Genomic DNA, 10,653 nt, shown 5'->3' on the forward strand with positions numbered 1-10,653 from the left:
TTCATCTGGTTCAGATAATCCAAGAGGATGCACGGCTATGGGTTCGAGTCGGCGCCAAAAGGTTAGATAGATTGCTTCATGAGATGTTGTCTTAGTGTTAATTGAGGATGGAGCACCCCTTGACTGTTCTACTCTACGCTCACTACCATGCCGCCTTACATGGTCTTGTCAGTTGTAGCCCTATGACTATTTTATTTTCTACCATTCTATACCTAATACTAACGGGAATAATTTATTGGCGAGATTTTGTAAAAAAATTGCTTATTCAAAAAATATTTGAAAATTTAAAAATAAATGTTCAAAAAATGTTCATGATTTTTAAAAAAATCGTGTATTAACAAAGTAATGAAATTAAACAAAATCTCACCAATTCAAAAGATGTTCATGAATGGAAAAATATTCTAAAAATTAAAAATTGTTCATGACATTCAAAATAGTTTATTCATTCATAAAATGTTCACCGATTCATAAAATGATCATGCATTTCAAAATATGTTTGTTAAATCAAAAAATTGTTTGTTAAATCAAAACAATGTTCGTGAATTTCAAAACTATTCCACCAATTTCTAGAAAAATGTCGCCAATTCTAGAAATGATCGCCGATTTAAGAAAATTGTTTAAAAAATATACGCAATTCAAAAAAATTGCAAATCATATAAAATGTTCTTGATTTTAGGAAATGTTTGAAAAAATTTAAGTGTTCACGAGTTTGAAAGATGTCCATGATTTCAAGCATGTGCATGAACTTACAAAAATGTTCATGATTTCACAAAAGTGAGATTGATTGTGTTTCTCAGTGATGCAGCAAAATGTGGTCATGGCTATTGGAGATTATGAAGAAAAAAATCTCCATTTCAATGTATGTACAGGCCCTTTTGCTAGTATCTATCAACGGGAAGATACACAATTTTGGGTGTTCACGAAAAAAAAAAGTTCATGCCTTTGCTTGGGGAAATATCTAGTGCACCCAGCCATCTTGTGCTACCTATGCACCTAGTTAATAAAATCCAGTTTATGAATGTCAAAAAATTAAGAACAAAAAGTATATTGTACTAGCAACAAGAATTTGTCTTGCTACAAAATTAGAGATTCAAATTGAAAACACAGCATTAGAAAACAAAAAGGACAAATTCACCGATGATGTAGAAAATGGGCTGAATTCAAGGCCCGGGTTAAATTAGGTACTATTCACATCATGATTTTTCTTTTTTGTCTAACTATGTTGGTTGAATTTGAATCTAAAATTTTATACTATGGTAGATATGTGTCATACTTGAACTCCCACAAAATTTCATAATTTTTCAATGTTTATAAAAGTGGTATACGGAGATCGGTGCACCGGTAGCACCAAATTCACCGTTGCACCAGATACGTCCCGCCTTTGCTGGTGGGGGAAAATATCTGGTGCACCGGAGCTTGTGGTGCTACCGGTGCACCGAACTCACATTTTATTTTTAAAATATTCAAAAAATTCTAAAAAATAGCACACTCACACAACATCAATATAGGGTGACACAAAATTTCAAGTCAAAAAACAAAAATAAAAAAAATCAACACTAAATAGTACATAACATAATTTGGGCTTTAGATTTGACCCATTATGACACTGATAAACTAGTCATTTTTGTATCTCAAAAAATATTTTTAATTTAATACTAAATTTTGCGATATCATAAATTATTGTTACGGTAATATGTTAGATTTTTTCATATTTAGAAAAATATTTTATGGCATTCGGTGCACCGATAGCACCACAAGATGCACGGAATACATTACCTTGCTGCTGGTGGTGGCGCTGAGAAGGTTGGCGCAGCCATAACTGACGATGCTCGAGCAGCTAACGACCGCGCGACCTGTAGCGGCACAGACGGCACGGGCCACGACACACTACACGCCCAACGGCGTGCATGCATCTCGATCGACATTATCCCCGGCCGACCACACACGCCGAACCAGAAATACCTGGGTATTACTTCAAAAAAAGGTACCTGGGTATTTTTTTTTCATTATTGTCGAGAAGCGGATCGATGCGAAATACCACGATCCAAACGTGAACGCCATCCCCTCAAAAAAAAAAAACGTGAACGCCATGGCTAAACTAAGTAGAGAAAAACGAGACTACCGCGTGGCATAGTCAAGCACGGGACAAGCACAATGTCAGAGAGAAGAAAAAAAGGCATAAGCTCTTGTCAGGAGTTGCAACGAGTACAGCTTGCAGCATTAGGGCATGTACAATGCATAGCTTCAAGGTGATCCCTCGCATGCCATATAGGATCGGATATGACGTAAAGTAGGTTCGGATAGGGAAGCGGGATCTTCTTTAGGAGACGGGTGCTTAAACAAAAAAAGTATGGTCCGATGACAAAAGCTGAAAAGGTTGAGTGAAAAGTAAAAATGCATGTGTACTAGACTTTTTATTTTCTATTTCTTAATGAGGCCCACTAGTGATAGCTTGCATTGGAGAGAAAAAGTTAATGTAGATGCCTTAAATTACTTTTTGTCATGGGACATATGTATCCATATGCCACCATTGTACATGCCCTTATACTCATTGGTAAAAGATTGCGGCTACAAACGAGACCATGGCTTTTGTAAGGCTGGTCATAATAAGAGTATCATAAGTAGTATCATGCATGCCAACTAGGCAAATTTAATGGGATGGCATAGAATTAAATGAAGAAAGAGAGGGTTGAGTACCATATCATGACACCATATCATATTAAATGTTGTGCTACTATGTGTCATGCATGCTAATAAATGAAGTCATTTATAATACTAACTTATGATACTATGCACTACGAATGTAGTATCATACTTTAGTATTATATGCATGATACTAATATATGGTACTTACCATTACAACCAGCCTAATGTAGAGCGCCGCTGTCCATCGTAATATACAAGGGAGAATAATAGTACACTTGAAGAATCTGCAATGACAACGCCACACACACACACACGGCCGGTCGGTGAAGAGAAACGCGTCCTTGGCCCTCTGATCTGATGCTTACAAGGTGTACAACATACTACTGCCACTGACCCTTTTCTCCCAAGGTACAGACTACAGAGAGAGAGAGAGAGAGAGAGAGAGAGATAAACGGTGACGTCGTCATCAGATGTTGCATCTGTCGTATCCGGAGAACCACGAATTGAGGTCGGTGCTCTTGGTGACCTCCAGTGATCCCTGCTGGTGTATGGCGTCCAACTCCCCCCTCCATTGCTGATCATCACCAGGGCTACCACCAACCGAGTCATACCTGGGTGCAGAGTCGAGATTGCTGGATGCGGCAGGCAGAGGTGTAGCATCGTTGTGCTTGGAGTACTCTGTCAGGCGTTGATTTAGCGCGACGATTTCATGGTCGTAGTTCTTCTTTAAGTTGTCAATCTCCTGATAGGCTTTCTCCGTCTCCTGCTCTGCTAACAAGGCTCGGTTCTGCAACACACACACATTGTTTTACCACAACAGAAAAACGTACTCTCCTCAATAAACTACATAATATTCTCTGCCAAAAAAAGTATATAATACATACAGCACACTAGCAAACTCAACAACCATGTAACCATCAGCCCAGTTAAACCGCTGTATTAGCACTTTCAATGTGTGTTTTCATCCATAGGTTTGGTGACATTCCAAATTCCCGATTTTGTGAACTATGTTATAAATCTGCAGCTATCTAGATCTAGTACATTCCATGCATCCTGTTGTTATGTCTAACGAAATGGTCCATCAACAACAGAAATGGTGTAACTTTCAAAAACAACAGAAATGGTGTAAGATATGAGCAACCCAGGAAATTCATACCTGGGCAACTGTTGTCGCTTCCTCGGCCTCCTTCAGTCGTACCAGCAATTCACCAGCAGCTTGAACAGCCTCAGCTGTATCCTTCCGCTGGTCGTGAAGGCTTTTATTTTCTGCTCTCAGAAAAGATATTTCGGCACCAAGGGAGTTGAGGAACCGTAGTTCGACTCCTTTGACACCAGCTTTTGCAGCCCTCATCTTCACATCTTCAACCCCATCAAGGATCTTTCTGTGCATTGCATGCAAACCAATATGCCTCTCTTCAAGGTCAGCATATTGTTCCAAGATTCTAGTATATCCCTGCATCGCTGTTTGCAATGCTTCCTTCGATTCCTCTGAGCATTTTTTCTCTGACTCCAATTCCGACCGCAACCTTCCAACAAGAGATTTGTTTGCTTCAAGGTCAGCCCTGAGCTCGTCCATGAGAGCAATCCATTTACTCTCAGCTCCAGCATAATCAGCAGCTTCCGCAATGTTAGCATCACCATCATCATCTTTTGTCCCAGGCGAAGGATTAGCACTCTGATGCAATTGCAGTGGAGGCCACAGCCTGCGAAGCGATGCAGAAGATGAAAGCATATAATGCAACTGACTCTTCAGATGATGTATCTCTTCCTGTAAAACCTCTTTCTCATCCATGTAATTCCTGCACAAGTCCAATTCCCGCTGGAGTGCCTTCACCTCAATTTCAGCACGTAGGACTTCAGGGTGGTTGTCATATTTCTTTTGGAGGATCTGCACTTGTCGGATCAAGGATATTAGCTCGCAAGTAATAAGAATAAAAAGAAAGTATTGTCTATTTATATAGTACAAGAACTATAGATTTCAGACAACCTTGTGCTCATTCATAAGAGAAAGATACTCCTCATGTATAAATTCATCTGTCGGTAAAGTTCCATCCATCAAGCTTTCAAGCCTAGCAATCTTGCCTTCCATTGTTTGTGCAATTACAGCATTGCATTCTCGCTCATGCTTGTACTGTTGCACCTAGAATATCAGAATGGTCAGGGGGGCCAGAAAATAGTTTCTTGTTTCCGAGGAGAGAAGAAAAACACTCACCAAACGATTTAGCTGTTGAATTTCTACAGCTTGCTTCGCGCACTGTTCATCACGTGCCATTTCTCGCCTGATTGATCCAGCCAGGACCTTCTCCACAGCCTATACAGACATAATTTAAAAATAAAGCTCTAGCTAGTTTAACCAACTGGTGAACTTACTTTTGTGTGAACTTACTTTGAGAATCTGCTGCTGCTTTAGGCCATCAGATGGTACTGCTCCATCAGCTGGTACCAATTGCAGATCTCTGCAAGCATCAGGATCCTTGCTCTCATTTGAAGAAATCTCAACTACACAAGAAGGAACTAGAGCCAGAATGTTATCTCTTGCTTGAGATTCTTCAGGATCAGTCTGGGTCGAGACATCAACCTTGCAAGGCAGAACATCCCTAATTCTAGCATTTAACCCAACTGAGGCTCTCCTCCATGCACCGTTGTTTTGGTGACTTTCAATGACTTGAAGTCCTCTCTGTATACTGGCAGCGAGATTTAGGTTACATCTGTCTTCTCCAAGTTTATTAGCATCAGAACAAGACCTTTTGGTAGGCATCAAAATTTTATCTCCATCAAACGCATCAACATGTGAAAAACCAGCATTTGTCGCCTCTGAAGCTGGGAGCCTTTTGAAACCAATATCTCCAGCAAGGGCTATTACCATATCAGGATTACTGGGCTTCTCAACATCATTCTCATCTATCTCCATCTCTTCATCGCTGTCTTCTTTGATAGCCTGGAATGTCGTAGGACGATTCAAGCTCATTTTTAGCAGATGCAAACTGCGCCTAGCATTCCAACCAGTAGAAAAGCTGCCATTGCCTCCTTCAGAGCCTCCATTAGATTTCATTCTGTGGAGTTCATCCTGCAACATAACATTAGCGGTGAAACTTGAGTCAAAGAGAGAAACATTATGGAGAAATTGTGCTTTCAATATTAACGCAATAGAACCTTCAGGTGTCTGATCTGCTCATGCAGTGCATTGACATCGTCCTCTTTTTGTTCATTAACAACTGCATTGTTTTTTATAGCTTTAGCGCGTTGAGCAAACCTTAGAGTGCTTAAGGTTTCATTCTTACATCTGTATAGGAACACAGAAAGTATGGTGAGGAAACAACATCAGAATAGCACAAAAAGAAGACTTCTGGTTCAACTTGGGTAATACCTTTCTGACGGCGAAACAGCACAAATCATTGCAAGCATTGCATTACCACCCAGGGATTCTTGTAATAGAAATGTCAACTTTGAATCGCGATATGGAACGTGCCTTTGTTTTCCAGATTGTGAAATTTCTGCTAGTATATTAATCAAGTTTCTGCAGTGACGAAAAACATATTGATCAGAACCTCAATTCCACACCTATTAGCACATCATGACAAAATGTGCAAGGTGATTCTTTTGGTACAGTGATTAATCAGATCTATCTACTCTGCTAAAGTACACCAAGTAGTCCAAGTCTAGCCAAAAAAAAGGTCCCACAAATACACCAACATAGATTATGCCAAGAACAAGCAACTAGCAAAGACCTGACATAAATTCTTTAACTTCGCTATTAAAATAAACAGAAGCTTACCCAAGCGCTGAAAGTGACCGATTTATATTTCCTGCTTCCTTTAGGCGATCCCCAGCTGCATGGGTCAGCTTTTGCCGCTCAGATCCAGCAAGATCTACTAAATTTATCCTGCTTACTCTAATGCTGTTTGAGCCATCTTCAAGATTCTATAGAACAATAACAAACCATTAATGAATTAACAGATGTATCTAAACTGAAACTAGCAATGATTGAAGATAATAATTATTGGGAATTAGTTTGTGGATAACCATTTTACATTCTAGTTCTAAATAAGTTCGTCCATCACCACCTTGTTACTCTCTTATGTTTGTACCAGAACTGAGACCTCCATTTACACATTTTGTAGAACTTTACATCTTGCATTATGCAAACAGCAGCAACCAGCAGGCACCAAAAGGAGGAAAAGAAATGCCAAAGGAAGCAGCTGTGGTATAGTGTGTCCCAAGATAATTGATCCTATTCATAAAATAGAACAGAATGCAAGCTTGAGCAGAATGATTTCTTTTTCCACACCTTTTAGAGCTATGCCTTAAGGAACCTTTCAGTATTCCATATGTGAAACATCAGAAGGAACTTCTAAAACCTAAAGGAGATCCAGTAATATATGTCAAGGTATATGCAAACATTGGAGAAAGTGCAATGTGCCTTCAACCTATCATGGAGCACACAGGCCTCACCATTTGGTGCATACATTTGCTGAAATGGAATAAACAACATCTAGACCAGGACATAGCTGAGCGGCAAACGCGGAAACAGGACAATTTATACTAATAGAAGCACCACAAGTGAAGCTAAGAGCGTCACCATCGAATAGACATGAACACTTACTGCAGGTAAAATAATTGCACCCCACAGGTATGATTACTGAAAATATAATGTAATAAGCCCAAATTCAACGACTACCTTCGATTCGGATTTTCACAGATTTAAAGACACAATCAGAACATCAAAAGTCAGGAATATTTACTGCAGGTTAAATAATTGCATCTCACAGGTATGACCAATGAAACAATAATGTAACACAAGGCCCGCTTCAACAACTACCTTTGATTCAGATTTGATGACACATGTAAAAACACAATGAGAGCGTGAACTATCTGCATTCGCACTTGTTGACCCTGTTCTCCGGTTCGCCAATCCCTGCACGAAGTTCAAAATTAAACTAAGGCATATGATGATGTATATGCATGGGTTACTGGAAAATATCAATCTGATGAAATAAGCGTCCAACTACTGTGATCAGATTTGCAGCAACAAGAGGGCGCATCATCTGTAGATGAAATATTTGCAAGAAAAATATCTTCCAACAGAGTAATAAGCCTCTCCGGTCTTCACTATTCACATCAAAGGAATTTGAGAACAGGCAAAAAGCATTTGCACATACTTTCATTATGAGGAGAAGAACAATAGATACAAGAGTTTGGACCAGGACAATTAGCGCTCAACAATTCCACACATAGACAACAAAGGACCAACATCTGACACAGATCTAAGTCCTACTACTCACAGTGACTCACTCAACAGCCCCAACTTTGGGTGGGACCATGGTAGGCATGCCTCCAGCACGGAATAAACTATCCACATAATTGACACAGAAAGTATATCACCAGATGCAAGATTAGGACAAACAAATGCAAGATGTAATATATGAAGGAAACACAGTTTAAGCAGTTAAGCTCGGAATGCTGGTAAAACTACAATGAGGTTCAAAATCATATTTGAGAGTGATAAGTACCCGACAGCTCCTTTTGAAATTATGGTCAAATACTGATCACCACAAATATACGAGAGCAAATGCATATCAGGAAGTAAGTAGTTATCAATATCGTGATGCACACAAACCTTCACCAATAGCTGAGTTACATCTTTCATAGTGAAAACGAACTCCTTTGTCAACGATTCAACATAAACACAAGCAGTTTTAACATCCTCTCTTATCTGCCAATGAATAGGTCGTATTAGTAAAAAAAAAGTGAAAAAACTGCTACCGTATTTCGCAATTTGTTTTCACCTGAAGATTTTTTTGCATGGGATCTAGCAAATCAGTTATCTGTTCGTTGTAGATCTGCACGTATTAATCAACATGGATCAGATTTTCTATCGCCGATAAAAATAACTACAAATATGTTATAGATACTAAGCATGGAAATTGCCTCGAGAAAAGAGCAGGTGCAATTGTAAATTAGTTCTTTGTCTTTGTGTTTCCCTTGTTCCTGCAGATGTAAGAGCAAGTTAAGCTTCAAGTAGGAAAACTTTGAAACATAAAAAACAGCTAGGAAATCCGTTGAGTTACTTCTTTAATCCGGGAGAACAACTGCTCAAAAACACGGGGTGTCAGTCCCCTCTCGCAGCCCATCGAGTCTCCTGAAATTGCAGAGAGAGGTCCCCACATTGTGTATGTCTTTCCACTCCCAGTCTTTCCATGATCAAATGAAAACGAGAGCTTACTTAGCATGTTCCGAATAGCTAGTTATAAGTAGATTTATAAATGTTAAACTTATGTAAGTCACCTGGCCATAGGCAAATATAGAGCTGTTGAACCCTGACAAGCAATTCTCGACGAGCGGTTGCCCAACAAGCTTGAATAGATCTTCCTATGAATTCCAGGGAAAAAAGAACTTCAGGGCACCAAACAACAATGCTGTAATCAAACCATTAACTAGGAAAACAACACAGTAACTTAACCAGTAACCAGTATGATCTCCCAAGCAAAAAATCCAGAAAAGTACGCAAACTAAATTTGACAAAGCACCCCCATAAAAAAAACTTACACAATTGTAACTTCAATACAGAAAGCACAACATATGGAAACTATTTAATGCGGTAACAAGTAAGCATAGCATAGTAATTTCCACTAGAACCACACCGAGACCCTGACCTGATATGTGCTGGCTAAATCACGCTAAAGACATTCTAAAACCGCCGAATAACTAAAAAATCAGCTCATATTCACCAACAAAATGACCAAACCAATTATTCCCTCCGTCCCAAAATTCTTGTCTTAGATTAGTCTAGATACAAATGTATCTAATACTAAAACGTGACTTGATACATCCGTATTTAGACAAATTTAAGACAAGAATTTTGGGACGGAGGGAGTACATCATTGTGCTGTCAAGTACTATCGACTATCTCAAATCTCACTGTTATTCATAAGCATCGCAGGCCAGGGAATGGAACCCTTTTCCAGTACAATCCCAGAGTATAGCACATGTTAGCATAAGAGTCGAAGCTAATCTGTAACCGCGAATGTGCCAAACCCATTGAAAACCACCAAAAATTTAGCTAACCCCTCAGCCAAAAGAGCCCACAAAACCTTCCCAAGGCAGAGCCTCTAAGCCACAGATTTCACCCCCAACCTCACCTGCGTAGACGCTGCGTCGGCGACCGCGTCGAACGTGAAGTCCTGCCCCTGGATCGCGACAGAGTTGGTCGCCATCTTGCGAACGCACGCGTCGGGGCCCCGCCCATCCTCCCCAGCCTCCTCCCCCTCCACCGAGCACGGGGGGCGTATCCTGACGACCACCTGTCACCAAACCACGCGAAACCCCGGCGTTAAACCAGATCTAGCGCCCCGCCAAATCCCGACAGCCCGCAAACCCTAGAGCGTACCTGGACCCCGGAGTCGGACGCGGCAGCGGCCTCCGGCGGCGGGCCCACGGCGGCCCTCGCGGGGGAGACGTCGAGCTTCCGCTTGAGGGGGTTCGACGACGGGGGTCGCGGCGGGAGGCTCCGGTTCCGTGTGAGGAGCGGCTTGGCGGCGGAGGAAGGGGAGCGGTAGGGGGAGGCGTGGTCCCCGGAGTGGGGATGGTGCGCCGGGGTGGAAGGGTCGACGTTCTCCTTAGGCGTGCGGCGGCGCGGCGGGGTCTCGCCGCCGGAGAAGGGGGGAGGCGGCGTGGTGGGGTGGCGCGCCTGCCTGGAGAAGAGCGACCTCATGGTTGCAGCGCAGACCGAGGGTGGGGTGGGGGGGACAGGGACAGGGGGAGGAGACGTTGGGGATGAGAGAGGGTGGAGGGGGGAGATTTGAAATTTTTTGAAGGGAAGACGAGAGGGAAGGAAGGAACAATGGATGATGCGATGGGTCCGATGGGATCTCGCCTTGGGCGCTGTGTGAGCGAGGTGGGGACGGTCAACTCGACCGGGTGAAGCATCGGACGCCACGTGTGGGGCCCCCGTGGCATGGCTGTCGACCAGTTTTTGAATCTTTCATGTGTGGCGCATTCGAAACTCTA

General features: G+C 41.7%; 1 protein-coding gene across 2 annotated transcripts; it reads right to left on the bottom strand.

Moving 5' to 3' along the window:
• Positions 1 to 2,850: 2,850 nt before the first annotated feature.
• On the bottom strand, positions 2,851 to 10,419 carry LOC125537879 (kinesin-like protein KIN-12A). Of its 2 annotated transcripts, none has more exons than XM_048701207.1 (16): positions 10,034 to 10,419; positions 9,786 to 9,947; positions 8,932 to 9,015; positions 8,715 to 8,837; positions 8,575 to 8,634; positions 8,433 to 8,486; positions 8,264 to 8,359; positions 7,466 to 7,561; positions 6,422 to 6,567; positions 6,014 to 6,163; positions 5,800 to 5,929; positions 5,033 to 5,713; positions 4,859 to 4,957; positions 4,634 to 4,777; positions 3,803 to 4,534; positions 2,851 to 3,433 (listed from the first exon to the last, which is right to left on the bottom strand). In XM_048701207.1, exons 1-16 carry the CDS (start codon positions 10,355 to 10,357, stop codon positions 3,113 to 3,115), a joined length of 3,402 nt encoding a protein of 1,133 aa, XP_048557164.1. In that variant the 5' UTR covers positions 10,358 to 10,419; the 3' UTR covers positions 2,851 to 3,112. The 2 variants fall into 2 exon arrangements, with proteins under 2 accessions (XP_048557164.1, XP_048557163.1); XM_048701206.1 differs by having other exon boundaries at positions 4,634 to 4,786; positions 10,034 to 10,418.
• Between the last annotated feature and the right edge of the window lie 234 nt (positions 10,420 to 10,653).

The sequence above is a fragment of the Triticum urartu genome, chromosome 2 (genome assembly GCF_003073215.2).
Source record: "Triticum urartu cultivar G1812 chromosome 2, Tu2.1, whole genome shotgun sequence".
NCBI lineage: Eukaryota > Viridiplantae > Streptophyta > Magnoliopsida > Poales > Poaceae > Triticum > Triticum urartu.